This window comes from Mastacembelus armatus, chromosome 24 (assembly GCF_900324485.2).
Source record: "Mastacembelus armatus chromosome 24, fMasArm1.2, whole genome shotgun sequence".
Lineage (NCBI taxonomy): Eukaryota > Metazoa > Chordata > Actinopteri > Synbranchiformes > Mastacembelidae > Mastacembelus > Mastacembelus armatus.
The window spans coordinates 12707371-12723024 of NC_046656.1; the positions used below are offsets into that span (position 1 = coordinate 12707371).

The 15654-nt window shown below is 39.5% G+C and overlaps 2 protein-coding genes across 3 annotated transcripts; both read left to right on the forward strand.

Moving 5' to 3' along the window:
* Positions 1–1304: 1304 nt before the first annotated feature.
* On the forward strand, positions 1305–6788 carry LOC113137375 (uncharacterized). Of its 2 annotated transcripts, none has more exons than XM_026318981.1 (3): positions 1305–1399; positions 4594–5141; positions 5843–6788. In XM_026318981.1, the coding sequence occupies exons 2-3, from the start codon at positions 4600–4602 to the stop codon at positions 5979–5981; spliced, it is 681 nt and encodes a 226-aa protein (XP_026174766.1). In that variant the 5' UTR covers positions 1305–1399; positions 4594–4599; the 3' UTR covers positions 5982–6788. The 2 variants fall into 2 exon arrangements, with proteins under 2 accessions (XP_026174766.1, XP_026174765.1); XM_026318980.1 differs by having other exon boundaries at positions 1360–1504.
* Positions 6789–11035: 4247 nt separating this feature from the next.
* Positions 11036–14477, forward strand: chrna2b (cholinergic receptor, nicotinic, alpha 2b (neuronal)). The gene is given in 7 exon segments (XM_026318490.1): positions 11036–11179; positions 11535–11579; positions 11725–11834; positions 12997–13835; positions 13934–14027; positions 14029–14146; positions 14352–14477. Coding segments are annotated over 6 exon segments (1317 nt in total). The 5' UTR covers positions 11036–11179; positions 11535–11549.
* The last annotated feature ends 1177 nt before the right edge of the window (positions 14478–15654 follow it).

Consider the following 15654-nt stretch of genomic DNA (forward strand, 5'->3'; position numbering starts at 1 on the left):
TTTGACAGACACCATCAGGCCCACTGCAACATGAGGAAGAAGTGTGGCTCAAAAACTTAAGGGTTATTCCCATTGATATTATGACAATTACCCATTAAACAAACATTTCATTTAATTCCTCATCACAAAGCAAATGAACTAAACTGTAAATGTAAAAGCAACCTCAATGCAAGGTGAGGTTGACATCAAAACCTCATTCAAAGGCTGATTAGATATCTGATCATCTATGACTTAAAATGTGAATGATTCTCTGTGCAAGACACCTGTCAATGTTGTTATGTCTTGGTTGCCAATTATAGGTTGATAAAAATCATAAAACTTAGAAACCCCCCAAAATGCCTTTTATACCGTCATTTTCTAAACATTGTGGTCTGCCAGGGAACATGTACTATATGTATGAAATGCATAGTTTTCATTTATGTGCAGCCCATAGAAGCTAATTCCAGTAGCATTCAATCTATGCCTTTGCAAAAAACCACCAGATGGAGACTATTAAATTTTCTAGTTATACAAGGTCTGAAGGTTTAGTGTTTGGAGCTTTGGAGGTGTTGTTTTTAAAAACTATAAAACAGAACACAGCCGAAAAGACCCAAATTTCCCAAAAACAAAAACAACAACAAAAAAAAAAACACTTGACTTCCAGGTGTAAATGTAATAAAAACTTTTCTGCCTTGATTCAACCATTAGACACAGATTACACGTTCTCTATGCCAGCTGGTTACCCTGACATATGGTCATTTCTGAGAAATATAGGTGCATTCAGAAGCACTAAACTAAATTTAGGGATGTTCTAAATTTAGAGAGGAGAGAGAAATGAAAACTACACTCCAGTGGTTTTAAACACTGTTTTTAAGGAAACATCTCAGAAAATTAAACTACATTACTGTAGCTTTGCCAAACCTGAAAGACAACCAATAAACTCAACTTAAAGTGTATTATTAATCTCTCACCATTATAGGCTGTCTTGATATGGAAGCTATAATACCTACTGGGAAAAAGTCCTAGATTTAGATTTAGTCACATATTAAATTATGAAAGTACTTACTTCTAACATACTTTTATGGGACCATTCCTAAAAAGCAGCAAAAGTAAATTCATCATGGTAATAAAAATACATTTCCCCTATACCATAGATCCTCTCCGTTTCCTGTCTCACAACCAGAGCCTGCAGATGTGAAGTAGATTACACCCCCACTTTTGCCCTCCTTTTGCCAGCCCCTCTTTCCACCGCAAAGAAAGAAATCATTCAGTTTCAGCCTTTTCTGAAAACACCCTCGCCCCCCCCCACATTCCCTCCCAACAGCAGACACAAGGCATAGACGACCATGCTCTCCAGCCAAACCCTAATTGTGTGTGCGTGTGTCTGCATTTTTTCCCCTGACATGAAGAAGTAAACCGAGTGAGTATTTGTTCTCTGTGAGAATAGTAGTCCTGAACCTTTTTGACGGGATTTGCTTGAAAGTGGAAGTGGCAGAATTTAGCTGTGAAAAAATACTGGAGTTAGGTAAGTTTGGTGTTTGGATTTATTCAACTTTTTTGTTAGAGTACAGTATAATAGGAAGCTGAGGCTTTATCATTGCATTGGTAATAGTAGAAAACTCAAATTTGAAGGGCACAGTACATTGTTAACTTTTTATGCCATTTTACACGTCTAGTGAAATTACTCCAGTTGAAAAATTGTGCTATTGATGTGGATGGTGATATTATAGTTGACTAGAAAGGTAAAAGGATTTTATGAGGAGCACATGCAGACATACAGTATACAGTACTGCATGTGTACAGGAGAGAGTGTGTACTCATTACTATTGCCTGCAAGTGTGTACCCATCTTACATGATTCCCACCTGTGTTGCTGAGCGCTGAACTTGCCAGGCGTCTCTATGCTATATTGGCTTACTGGTGAAGACCTTGTTGTCATGGCAACATTAAAGTGGTTGAGCTATAAAACACACCTTTGACAAGAAGGTCCACAAGTCTGAGCTGCAGCCACACTACAAACATAGATTAGCTCTGAGCCGCTGCAAAGGAGTGGTAAGCCATGCAAATTCAAGATGCACAGATAGAATTACCATTACCATTACTGTACCATGACCATACAGTTCTGCAAACAGTATGATTCATTCATTCATTCATTTTAGAGCTGAAACACAATTAGTCAAGTGAAAAATTAACAGAAAAAGTATGATACAAAACAAATAGCTTAAAAACATCAACTTGGGCTTTAGGAAATGATTAACTTATTTATTTAAGAACCTTTTTTAGGATCAAATAATTAATTCACTAATCAAGAAAGTAAGAATCAGAACTGCATATTTTAATGTTGCACTCGCTGCATTACTGTATCATCAATGTGCATACTGGCCCTGGTCTCAGCAAATCTTCTAAACTATTGCTTGAAGTTGTTCCACGCTTGTAGCCACTGTCCTCCTGCAGACGAGCTACTGCTATTTTAAGCCAAAAGAAAAGGCAGCCTATAAAAGCCACTTCGCAGTGACAGAAGTGTCAGCATGAAGCCAAAAAGGTCACTACAGGACACCGAGAGTCTAACACAAAAGCCTGTTTGACAAAACTATGAGATGCCTGCATGGAAAGTGTGCATACAAGACAAAGGCAACTGCTCCTGGCAACCTGTGATACAGAGAGGAGCACGTGTGCAGGCTCTTTAGAAACTTAATGAATGTCACTGAATGTCCCTTAACTTTTTACTGCTGCTATAGTAACTGAATACAGAGACAATAAACTTATATTTTAGGATTAATCACCTTTTCATTTGGCTGTATTTGGTCACTGGGTTGGAACTGCTGCTTAAAGGGGAACATTATTCACAGGAAGGCAGCAGGTACAGTGCCAACTTTGGTTTTTTTTAAATAAATGCTCAAAGTAAATAATCTCTGTAATATTCAAAGTGTCCCAATAATAAAGCTCCTATTCCTACAGTATGAGCTGTCTACTGATACATGTGTCACCTCAGGCAAAACTCATTAAATCAGTTTCACTGCAATGGGTTTTATCAGCCTGTCTGTTACAATGCACATGTCAGTCAAAAGGAAAAAAAAAAAAGAGCACACTTATTACACTGATGATGCAAGGCTCCTGAGTTGAGTCTCTGCATGCAGTTTGCATTGGTTTGAAGGTTTCTGTTTACAACTCGTCTTACAGCTGCTTCAACATATGTGAGGTCACTGCCTAAAATAACCAGAGACCCAGAGAGGGAGGGAGGGAGGGAGAGTAGCCAGCAGTTGGCTACTTTATGGGGTTGGGCCACATCACAACTCATCTGGGCATACATCCTGTGCTCCTCAACAAAATATGGTAATAGGTGCGAGTCAACCAACTTAAATTTTCCCTTTATGAGAGGTTGAAACAATTTTAAAGCTGCTGTAAAAATGAACTGCAGCAGAAACCAAATGTGCTCTGATCACAGACAGATCTCAGCAATGCCTCTACATGCTGAATACAGGTTTTTAAATACAGTTCCAGATGCTGAGAAAGACGTTTGACTGAAAATTATACAGTTGTTATAAAATCCTACTTGATTGGAATTGTGCTAGAACAACTATTCTCATATGTTGTAAGGATTTACAAGGTGACTTGATCTTGTGAAAAATCCCTGAACAAGCAGCCAAATACCAAAACCAGCCCAAGCAGTACTACTAAGGGATATGTCAGCGTTTATGGCCCTCGCGTGACACAACTCATACATCCTCTGAGCCCTGGCCCAACCACAGAATGTGAGGCATTCTCTATGTAACCACAACCAAGCAGCACACGGCTCTGTTTTCTAACATTTTTACATCAGTAATGTTAGAAAACAGACAGAAAGCATGACTAAACAATCTAACTTCTCCAAGAAGTAAAAGAATTGAAGTGTCCCATATTTAAAACAATACTCAGTTTTAGTCCAATTCTGATCTACAACTTCAAGTCAAACACTCAAGTTGCTCAAATTGGACTGGTGAATGTCAGGCACCAACATTCAATACAGAAAAACCCTTAAACATCTGAGCTCCAGACACATTCAGTGTAACCTCATAAGACACAAATCGATCTTTGGCAGACTGTGTGTTTAAGTTATAATGTTTCATCTTGAATTTCAGTGTCAAATTTGATCTTTTAGATTTGAACTTGGAAATATGTTTTTAATTTGAAATTGTGAGCCCTGGAAAAAACTGAAAAAAATATTATACTGTGTTCAATCCATCCCTGGTAACATGGAGGTTTGATAAAAGCTAGACACGAGTTTACTCTTAGTACAACTGCTGACTTCTTTAACAAATACAATACGCTGCGTTTTACAAAGTTATATGAAACAAATCATTCCTGATAAACTCTCCACTGACATATATTTCGAGCCACTACATTTTCATATAGAATGAATGAGTTAACTTTGGCTTTAACGCTTATGTCCATGTTTGTTTATTCAGCATACCACAGTGATTCATATTAACATGATATTTGAACTGAAATCATATTTAAAGTTATATATTTCAACTGTACACTAAACCACTCAAATTAGAGTATAATATAATAGAAGTGTCTTTACCTGTTGATCAAGCTCAGAGATTATTCACCCTCACTCTCCTCTTCTGTCCAGACTACCATGTGGTGTTGTTGGATGCTCTTCATCTTGGCCTGTGTATCTATGGCAACCCCAATGCTCTGCCAAAGTGGAGACGGAGAATGGGGATCAGGAATCGGCATTTTCTCTGCAATAACGGCTACCAATGACACATCTCAGGCAATTAGTGATGAGCCGGTGAGGATGAGAAACAACCACGACTGGATTACACCAGCAGCATTTTCCCCATCACCCTCGCCTTCGACGTATTATGAACCCCAGCCGGACAAGTGCTCAGTCTACTTCAGTACTAATGCTGCCTTGGCTCGAAGGCTGAAGGCCCAGAAAGAGGAGCTGGCCTATCTTCAAGCCATCCAGCATGGTAACAAAGCGGTGATGGAGAACTTGGTGCAGTTTGTGGGAGCAGAGCTGGGAGATCAGAGCTATGAAGATGTGATTAAGGAAAATGTTATTGGCATTCAAGAGGATCACAAGAGCTGCCATGATGTGGTAGAAAAAGCTGAAGAAGACCTAGAAAAGCAGCTGGAGGGAGGTGTAAAAGACACCTCTTCTGGGATGCAGAAGTGAGTAAATAATCTTTCAAGTGTGTCTTGAACTTGATGTTTAAGGTTAAAATGTATAGAGATCAGCTTTTATTCATTGAAGCTGAAGATATAAACAAATTTGGTGTGGTTGATGGTAACCGTTTTATTCTGTTTTTCACAAAGCATGTCAGAGAGAAACAGTAGATTTACTGCTGTAATATCATGGCGACTGAGTCCTGCCTCTGATTGCAGTCTTGACTGGTTTCAGGTTTTCTGTTTATTACTCAGCAGCAGCAGTGTCAGGTGTCCATTTCAAGAAACCAGAAACAGCTATTCTGAACACCGCTCCTATTACAGCAAAATGCACTTTGCTGATTCTCAAGTAGCCTATGGACCATTTATTTGCACACATGAATTTACACATTATGGTGCATTAAATTCACTATTTCTCACACATGGAACTAAATATGTTTGGGGAAAAAACCCCTCTTGTTGCCCTGTTTAAGTCTTAATGTTTGTCATTTCTTCAGCGTGATATATGACTGGCTTTCCTTTTACACAACCTTTCCCATTACAATAACAGGTTTAATAAAAAACATATGTATCGCCCCCTTTATAATACATTTCAGCTCTTCTTTCATTACTCCGTCTCTATACGTGTCTGCTCCTGTTGTTTTCTTTGTGTGGTGCTTTCTCCTTCACTTCACCTGGTGACCTGGATTGTGTGGCTTCCCAAGCAGAATCAGAGAAGAGTCCTTGGCCTTTGAAGAAATGCTTCGAGCTGCAGCAGACATCGCCAACAGGCTGGAGAGCTCATCGCTGGCGCTGCACGCTTCATTCACAAAGCAGCTGAAAGACATTGCCAAAATCCAACACTGAGAACGTGCTGAAAAATTACAGTAACTGAAATCATATGTCATCCTCGAACCTGTGACTGATGTTAGGTGTCCTGTGAGAATGAACCTTTCAGCAACTCTATATTTTTTTATTTCTTACCTATATACCTTTGATACAAGAATGTGTCTAGGTTACCGGTTACATCGGCTGAAGTAACAGACAAAGATGAAGCTCTTACAAGGTTTATATTTTCACAGCGTGATAATGACGAAAGAACACAGCAAGCAAGAACTGTTGCCTATAAAAGATGTTTGCCTTTCACAGAAGTAATGACCCCAAACCCATAAAATATTATTTTCCATCCATGGGGTGGAATCTGGTGAAGTCAAACATGGCAACAGTATGTGGCGCAAGTCTGAGCCAAGTTGAGCATTTATGGATCAAACTCTATTGGACTTCAGAGACCAAGCATAATGACTGTGTTAGTCTTCTCCTGAGGAAGCCATGGATCGGCCATCTGGTTCCAGGGTGAAGATGGAGGCTAGCGTGTTTCAATGAAGATTTTGTTTTTGTAACAAAAAGAGGAAAGGGACTGCTGTTGTTTGGAGAAAACTATGCAATAACCTGTGGATGAAGGCCTGGATATTGTATAAACAATCATTCCTGTCATTCAGAAGAAATTAGCAGAGAGAAATACCATACCATGGATTTACCGGTTTAAACAAGAGAATCAAGCTTAGGTTGCCTAAGCCTAATTTTCAGTGTTATTATCTTTTTACCCTTGCCAGGACTCATGGGAGGGAATGTTTTGATATTTTCAAGAATAACATATGTAATAATATGACTTTGTATTTGTATGATATGAGGTATGGACAGTATGAGCCAGTAAACAGCATCAAAAAACAAATCAGTCTTTGTTTTATTTTTTTTTTTCAAGCTTGATGCTTTATGTATTTGTTCTCCATCTTCTACTCTCATATTAATATTATGGGGGAAATTAGAACTTCACTAATCATATCGATCCATCCCAGTCTGCCCTCTAGCTGTTTTAAAGAGAAATATCCCACAGACGTTTCTTCAACAGCATCTGATTTAGGCTATCACTCATATTTCAGTGTTCAAATAAGAAAATTAACGCACAGTTTTTATTCTTTCAGAGCAAAAAGGATCTAATTTGAGTTAACTGCTCGATCAATTTCCATACGAGCACTTGGCAGCTTCTACAGTGAATCCCGTGCGTGTGTGAAAGAGTGAGCAAGGGAGAGGCAGGAGGAGGGACAGATACAGGTACAAGAGGAAAGAAGCAGGACTCAGATGTGTCCTGTCTCCTCGCGGTGGACGATGCTGCTTTGCGGACCTAACCGACTGGAGTTGCCACTAAAATGCTCCCAATCGTATAAAAAAACTAATTAAAGTGTCAGATCAAGTCAGTGGAAGACGCGTAAAGTCTTGGCACCGTGCGTAAAAAAGGTGGGATTGTTTAGATTATTTGTTAACAAACTGGACTAATTTTAGTGGTTTGATTGATTGAGGCTGTGTTTTAAAGTGGTATTAAAGCCTGCAAATAAACCAGAGGAGAGCCAGTGTGTTACAGTGCCGCTCCCTGATTCTTCACCGACTGATGGATAGCTCTCCGACTCAGTGCGCGGAACCTGAAGGCTGGGGGCTCGCTCTCATCCACTCCAGACGGGGATAAGTGAGCAGAGGTGACACATTAGAGAAAAGACAGAAAACTTATTCAGTCAACGTATCGTCACAGTCTCTCCCCGCCCACAGATATAAAAGCAGGTATAGTGACACTCGGGGTGAAGTTGTCCTGATATGCCTCCCAGCTGCGAAGATGACAGTTTCTGCTCACCCGTCACGGTTTCAAGATAACGTTTTGACCGCGCTCGGAAACACCTGCGTGCGAAAACAAAATGGGATACAACCACCTGTTTTCTGTAAGGACGGCTATTCTCTGGTCGCTGCTCGTCAGTCAGACAGGTGAGTGTCCTTTAAATGCGTAAATACGCAAAATGTCCCGTTTAAACTGATATATTTATCAGAGAGTTGTGCTAATTCTAAAATGCTGAGACTCAACATTTCTGAAGTTTAACAAAGCTTCGAACTTTAAATGCTCAGTTCAACTAAAAGCAGCTGAACGTAACCTACCTTTCAATCTTCGCACCTGCTCTCCTTCACCCAAGACTCCCACAATCCTTTTCTACTGTTCACGTATCTCAGCGCAACTTCACGACTATAAAGCAAGTTACCCGACTTCTTTTACTTGGTTTGTATTTTCACATCTTTTTTTTTTTCTCTTTATTTTATTCATATTGTACAGTTTTATTTTAATGTAACATAAAAGACGAGGGTTAGGGTCAAATCAGAAACTGAAATGCATAATACCAAAAATGCAAAAGTCCATAAAACATTTTGAGAAATCATTTTAGACAATATGCCATGCCACAGCAGCTGACAGTCACTGTTATATAGTCAGTGGGTGTTGATGGTCACGGATCTGTTTCTCATAGATATTAAGGGACAGGACAAAGATCATAGTTTATAGTCAGAATTTGTACCATACTTCAGGACTCACCCCCAGAGTTAATTACACAAAGTCCAGCTACATTTGAATTCTCTAAGCTTTTGTATAAGAAAACAAAATGAAGATGAGACATTTCTATGAACAGATTTCTGGAAACAGTGTCTAAGATAATGAAATTATTTCAGTCTGACTTTATCACACAGGGGAAGTTGAGCTCTGTTTGGAAGTGAGTACGAAGTTAGTACTTGCTCAGACGTCTCTGATAACAAATGTATTTTTTGACATACTGAAAAGAGGGTTTACGAACACAGATACCTTCCCGCATTCTATCTCTCTATGTAAGAGCAGTCAGATGTGCTGGTGTGTCGATTTTGTGTCGAATCACTTCTCATTATGACACCGACAGAATTCAGCTTTTCCACGTGTCCTGCAGTTTTAGCCAACTCATGGAAAATTGTTGCATGTTCCCTTTTACTAGACTTTTCTTTTTACTGTATTTGACAACTCTAATTTCACCAAGAGCACCTCTGGCCTGAAAAGCTGCTGACTCGATCATCCAAACTGGTCAGTGTCTCATACACCCCGCCAAGGGGGTTGGCCAGAGTCCAACATCCATGGTCCGGTGTGCTCGATATTGGAGGCATCATCTCATTTCAGGTTTCCACTGTCAAGAGGCTCTGATCTATGAGACTTGTAAGCCTTTTTGCCAAGCCACACATCTGGTAATTTCCAGATGCACGCACAGATGAACACACACCACCTTGACTGTCCAGAGATCAGATAAGAAGTCTCTGGTAAGCGCATGTTTGCCAAACTCAATTTAAATCTTAATGGTAGAAGATAACCCCTGTGTGCCTTGGGCAAATTAACAGTGAATTCAATAGTCTTTACCCTGTCTAATGTCTGTTTCTGTCAGCTACTGATAAAACACATTTGCCTAAAAAGTCACGACACAGATCCCACTTGTAAGATAATCAGAGACTTGCAGGGCTGCTCTTTGTTAAAAGCCCCTGAGGCTGAGCAATTAGCATGGACAATAACTCATTTAGACAGATTTGCATGTATCCTACAGGTCATCACTGTGCACTTAAGCCTATTACCTGGCTATCATCCACTGGACTGTCCTGCAGTTGCTGTATGGGTTGTAAAGACTTGTCAATAGTGTTGCCGGAGATACAACTCAACCATGCACAGGTAATGATGTGGCCTTGGGTAAGTAACCATGACTGCTGCCAGATGCAGGTGGTTCAAGGTCTTGTGTTAGGATCCTTGATGGCAGCACACTCCACTGGTTTGCATCATACCAAACGGAGCGCCAGGAGGAGTGCAGTGTTAATGGCATGAACACCCACTGGCATCTCAATAGATTTTTATGTTGTTTTTTGAGGTTTGGCTTTGGTGTGATTCTTCTTCTTTGAAAGTAGAAGAAAAAGTTGATAGACAGTGATGTGGTGGACATTAGAGGTGCTAACAGGGGGGTTTCACTACCTTTGGACATAGGACAAGACTGACTAAATTGTACAATGTTAGCACACATCAGCCCATAGGCAAGAAGTAACTGCATTACTGCAGTGCAAAAAATGTTTGAGATACTTTGGAAACAGTGCCAGCATGGTTTGCCAACAGTAGAGTACTTTTTTCATTAACTATAAAGTTGTCCCACTCAGTGTATGCAGTATGTTAGAAAAATAAATGAAAATGACTTTATCAATAGGATCTCTGAAATATAAAACACTGGTTCCAAAAGTCCAGTGTCAGTGGAGATTCACCATACACAAATGCAAACACCCACCATCATCACCTTCTGCTTCAAGGGAAAACTGCTAATTGTTTAATGCATCAATTGAAACACAGAGTGACAGGCAGCTCGACAATAAACACCCTCCAATACTGAGAAATGATCTCACCTCCACTTAACACTAGCAAGTAATGATCTGTGTAATTGACTCTGACTACACTGATGAAGGTGGAAGTGGTACTCCCCGAGAGACGGGATTCCTCTGTATTTCCTTGCTATTCATTTAAAGAGTGACTCGGTCAGAGCTTTTAAGCAAATCAGTGTCCCTGCATATTTAATATCAATTTGATTGAGCCACCTCTCTCTGTGAAGCCTCACATGTGTGATAATAACAGTAAAGAGATAGAGAGGTTACGGCTGCAAGACTGTTGCTGTCGAGGGAGGAGAGATTCTTCCCCAGTCTTCATCTGTTCACCTTGAGGCATTTTAGCAGGCGACCCAATGGGGAGCTCAGATCAAGAGATCAAATGATTTGCTAAGATGTGGAAAAGTCGATAAGACTTTACCAAGAAAGGTCTTAGATGTTTACAGTAAGCCTGTGTGCAGAACACAACATATGTTCACAACACTCACCCTCAGTCCCTGAAGCCTCCTGCTGTTTGTTTAGTGAGGATTAGAGGAGACACAGATGAGGGAAAATAGATATGATCCCTGTATACTGTGCATTTTCCTTTTCTATTTAACAGTTGCATTATTCATTAATGCATAACTGAAAAAAAGAGATGCCACTTTGTAATCAAATGAAATGATGTATCCACAGTTGTTTGTCACGACAAGACCCATTCACACGCTGAGGATGAGCTTTTCAAAACTCTGTTCGCTGGTTACAACAAGTGGTCGAGACCTGTGCCAAACATCTCCGATGTGGTCATTGTCAAATTTGGACTGTCCATAGCGCAGCTCATTGATGTGGTGAGTCTTTACAGACGGACTGTTTTACAGCATTTTTGTCCAATTCAGATAGTACATGAATAAATGTAATATTTAAAAACTGCATGTTTTTAGTGATGTGGTAGTTGCTGCTCTTATTGTGAGTCATACAAAATCACATATTTTACGCAGCTTATGTCTCTTATAAAAAAAATCTTTAAACTCAAAGATCTGTTATATCATCTGTATGACATTCTTTGATAAGTGGATTTTATTTTAAAATCTCTTTAATGAAAACATGGATTTTATATATAATTCTGATTCAATACTGAACAAACTTTCAGAAGTTGGTAGCTTTCACTCTGTCTCTATGTATTTCCCTCTGTCTGTTGGTTAGGATGAGAAGAATCAGATGATGACAACCAACGTCTGGCTGAAGCAGGTTAGAAAAAAAAGCTGTCAAAGTTGATTTATTATGTTTTTGTTCCTCTAAGAAGTGAGATGATGATACAAAATGTTAAAGAGCGACTAATATGACAGTTCAGCAAAGGATCTCCTGAAACATCTCTGTTGGTTGAATCTCCAAGGAATGGAATGACTACAAGCTTCGATGGAGGCCATCTGACTATGACAACGTGACATCCATAAGAGTGCCATCCGAGCTCATATGGGTACCAGACATTGTCCTCTATAACAAGTAAGTGTGAAATGAGACTAACATAACATAATGGTAAAAAAAGAACCTTAACATTAAGGCTCCTTAAGTGTTCTTCAACAATGTTCATTGATTTTTTTTTTTTTTTTTCAAGTCATTCAATAAGATGTAAGGAAAAAATGAAATAGCAATCACAGTTTTACGATGTCTAAGTAGACGTAATCAAATAGCTTGTTTTGCAACAGTTAAAGCCTTAAAGCATTTGGTTACTGCTAAGAAAACCAGTAAATATACAGACATGAGAAGCTTGAATTTTGGCTTTTCAAAATGCTTAAATGACAACATTAATATTATTATATATGTCCCTGATTAATTTTTTGTTAATAAAGTAATCAATACATTGACTGTTCCGTTCAACTCTACCAAAGTGTAATTGATAGTTTTCATTCATGGTATGTCCTTGTACTTTAATAGGCATTGTTTCAAAATGTTTTCATTTCATAATATACAACTGTGACTGAAAACAAAATAATGATAAAAGTGTGTGAGCTCTACACATCTTAGAAATTAGATATTGTTTCAAATACATGCCTGCTGACTGGATTATATCTGGTTTGAGGATGGTGCCATCTAGTGGATTTTGCCAAATCTGTTATGTTTCTGTGTGTGTATTTCTACAAAACAGGTCTTGAATTTTAAGTTATGGTGAACAGTCCTGTTAACTTTATTTCCATTGTGCATCTGTGTTATATAGCCTACTAAATATTTTATTTATTTGAATTTTTTTGTATTCCTAGTTTCATTGCCTTAATGTAAAATCTATGTTAATATCCATAAGTTTTAATACACATCTTCCTTGTGCTAAATTCAGCTCATGAAGATTGAGTTTGATAATGTAGTTCTACTCGACTGAGCTTGTGTCAAAATGAAATGAAAAAGGTGTAAGACTGATGAGCTGATAACGACTCATCATTGCGTCCTCAGCAGAATCTATTGTTACCATTAAATGGAAGAACGGAGAGGAGATTACTGAAGATTATTATTATAAAAAAAGTATTTTCACTATATGGTTTCAAAAATGAAAAGTAAATGGTTTTCTCAGTAAACGGGGTAATAGAACCTTTCATATAGTATGACTGTTAGCGTAACTTCTGTTCTCATATTTATAAGCCTCATACTGTGTGCTGCCGACTTGTTTTTCTAGTGCTGATGGTGAATTTGCTGTGACTCACATGACGAAAGCTCACCTATTCTACAACGGCAAAATCCGCTGGGTCCCTCCTGCCATTTACAAGAGCTCCTGCAGCATTGATGTCACCTTCTTCCCCTTTGACCAACAGAATTGTAAAATGAAGTTTGGGTCTTGGACTTATGACAAGGCCAAGATTGATCTGGAGCGAATTGAAAACACAGTGGATCTCAACAACTACTGGGAGAGTGGTGAATGGGCCATCATCAACGCTGTGGGCACATACAATACTAAGAAGTACGACTGTTGCCATGAGATCTACCCAGACATCACCTACTTTTTCATCATTCGAAGGCTCCCTCTGTTTTACACCATCAACCTCATCATCCCCTGTTTGCTGATCTCTTGCCTCACTGTTTTGGTTTTCTACCTGCCCTCAGACTGTGGTGAGAAAATCACCCTGTGTATATCTGTGCTGCTGTCGCTCACTGTTTTCCTTCTCCTCATCACAGAGATCATACCTTCCACATCCCTTGTCATCCCGCTCATCGGCGAGTACCTCCTCTTCACTATGATTTTCGTCACCCTGTCCATCGTAATCACTGTCTTTGTGCTCAACGTGCACCATCGCTCTCCCAGCACTCATAAGATGCCCCGCTGGGTCCACTCCGTCTTCCTGAACCTGATCCCACGCTGGCTGTTCATGCGACGGCCTGCGCCAGATGGCCGGCGTCGCAGGTTGTTGCTGCTCCAGCAGGGGCAGGGTCGCACAGCTGGATACAAATCTGGCAACTGCCTTAGCACCTCAGCTAACTGGTTGAGAGACGACACCACATCAGAGAAGCCTGAGAGAAGTTGTTATGAGGATTTGGAGTTGGGAACACTTACGTCTTATTTCTCCTTCCGACCTCCTTCGCCCAGGCCTCCAGGGTCAACTCCTCCACCACAGCAGAAAAACCCACAGAACAGCCTGAACAGAGAGGATGTGGCTGGAGGCACAAACAGACAGTTAGCAGGAGCCAGAGTCACCCCCACACAGCGACCAGCTAAAGTTGATAATACAATATCAGACTCAACATTCCTGCTTTCGCCAAGCGTGATACGTGCATTAGAGGGGGTGCACTACATTGCAGATCACCTGCGGGCTGAGGATGCAGACTTCAGTGTGAGTATCACTGAAAATACTTCAGTGAGAAGTAGGTTCATGATTTACTTCAATCTTCTGAAATACACAAATCAGTAAGAAGTGACTAAAAGAAAACTTAATAGAATTGAATAGAGAAGCCAGAGTACGCAGTAGAAACACGGCTTTCGTGTTTCACTGTTTTCTTAAATTTGTTGTTTCCTCTATTGCTCTTCGTTCTGCCCAGGTGAAAGAGGACTGGAAGTATGTTGCCATGGTGATTGATCGCATCTTCCTGTGGATGTTCATCATCGTGTGCCTGCTTGGGACCATTGGCCTCTTCCTGCCCCCCTGGCTTGCTGGCATGATCTAGTACCTGGGAAGAACTGTGTCAGACTGGAAAAAACCTCCATGATTGATGTTTGACACGTGAAAAGTAGCTGAACTAAAATCTGACTCAAGTTTGTGTGTAACACAGTAAAATGTATGTGGCCTCAAAAGGCTACATGCTTTTTACACACAATGTCAAAATTATAGATAATGAAAAGAATCTTATTTTTAAGAATCTTACCACTAGTGAGGAAAAATAAAAGTGTTGATTATCTGTAGGTTCAGTGGTAATTTTAGGACATCTCAGACTCCGTAGATGTATACACTCAGATGCAGCTGTTACCTGCTCAAATGTTGGACAGGAAATGTAATGCCTCCTAATGCATGTACCGTGTGTAGGAGGGCAGGTCTTTCCACAATTAAAATAATCAAAACAATGAATTTACAACAGATTTTTCAGCAGTTTGGTTTGTTCAAATATCAGAACTGTATTTATCATAAAGGATATTTGGTTACAATAATAAAAATTTTATTCCAAAATACTATTTTTAAAATATTCAATTTAAGTTACTTATTTTTCAAAAAATGTATAATGAGTAAAATGTCCGCCTTTATGGAAATGTATTTATAATGTTGGAAATAAGCAATACATAAATAAAAATTATAACAAATGTTAATTATCAAATATATTGGCAGGCTATACAATTATTATTTTATTGGAACTGGCCAGAACCCCCTGATGCAGCATCTAAGTGTATATATCTAGGGTCAGGCCTCGCTATCAGACTTGGCGCATAGTTAGCGCCAGGATAAGATCCTTAAGCTTAGGAGTAGATCCTGGGCAAAATGAAATATTTTCCTTGTAGACAAGTGTTTCTCCTAATCGGAATCTGAACTCAATTTACCCAAATTAACCCTGTACCTTTGCCTACTCCTAAGCCTTAGGATCTCAGGGTTTACCCAACTTTCATGTTAGCATTAGCTACATGCCTCGAACGTGGATATTAGCTTGTTGACTAGCATTAGCAAAGTTAGCATGGGTGTTACCAGCTGATGTTTACAGAAGCGTGCAACATTTGTCATGTTAACATCATGTTAGTGTGCTAACATGCTTGTGTTTAGTAAATAATCTCTTTAGCATGTGAGCCTAACATGCTAACCTGGGTTAATTAACTTAACGCTAACATGAAGCCAGCATCACTGTTGCATAATGTCAAGTA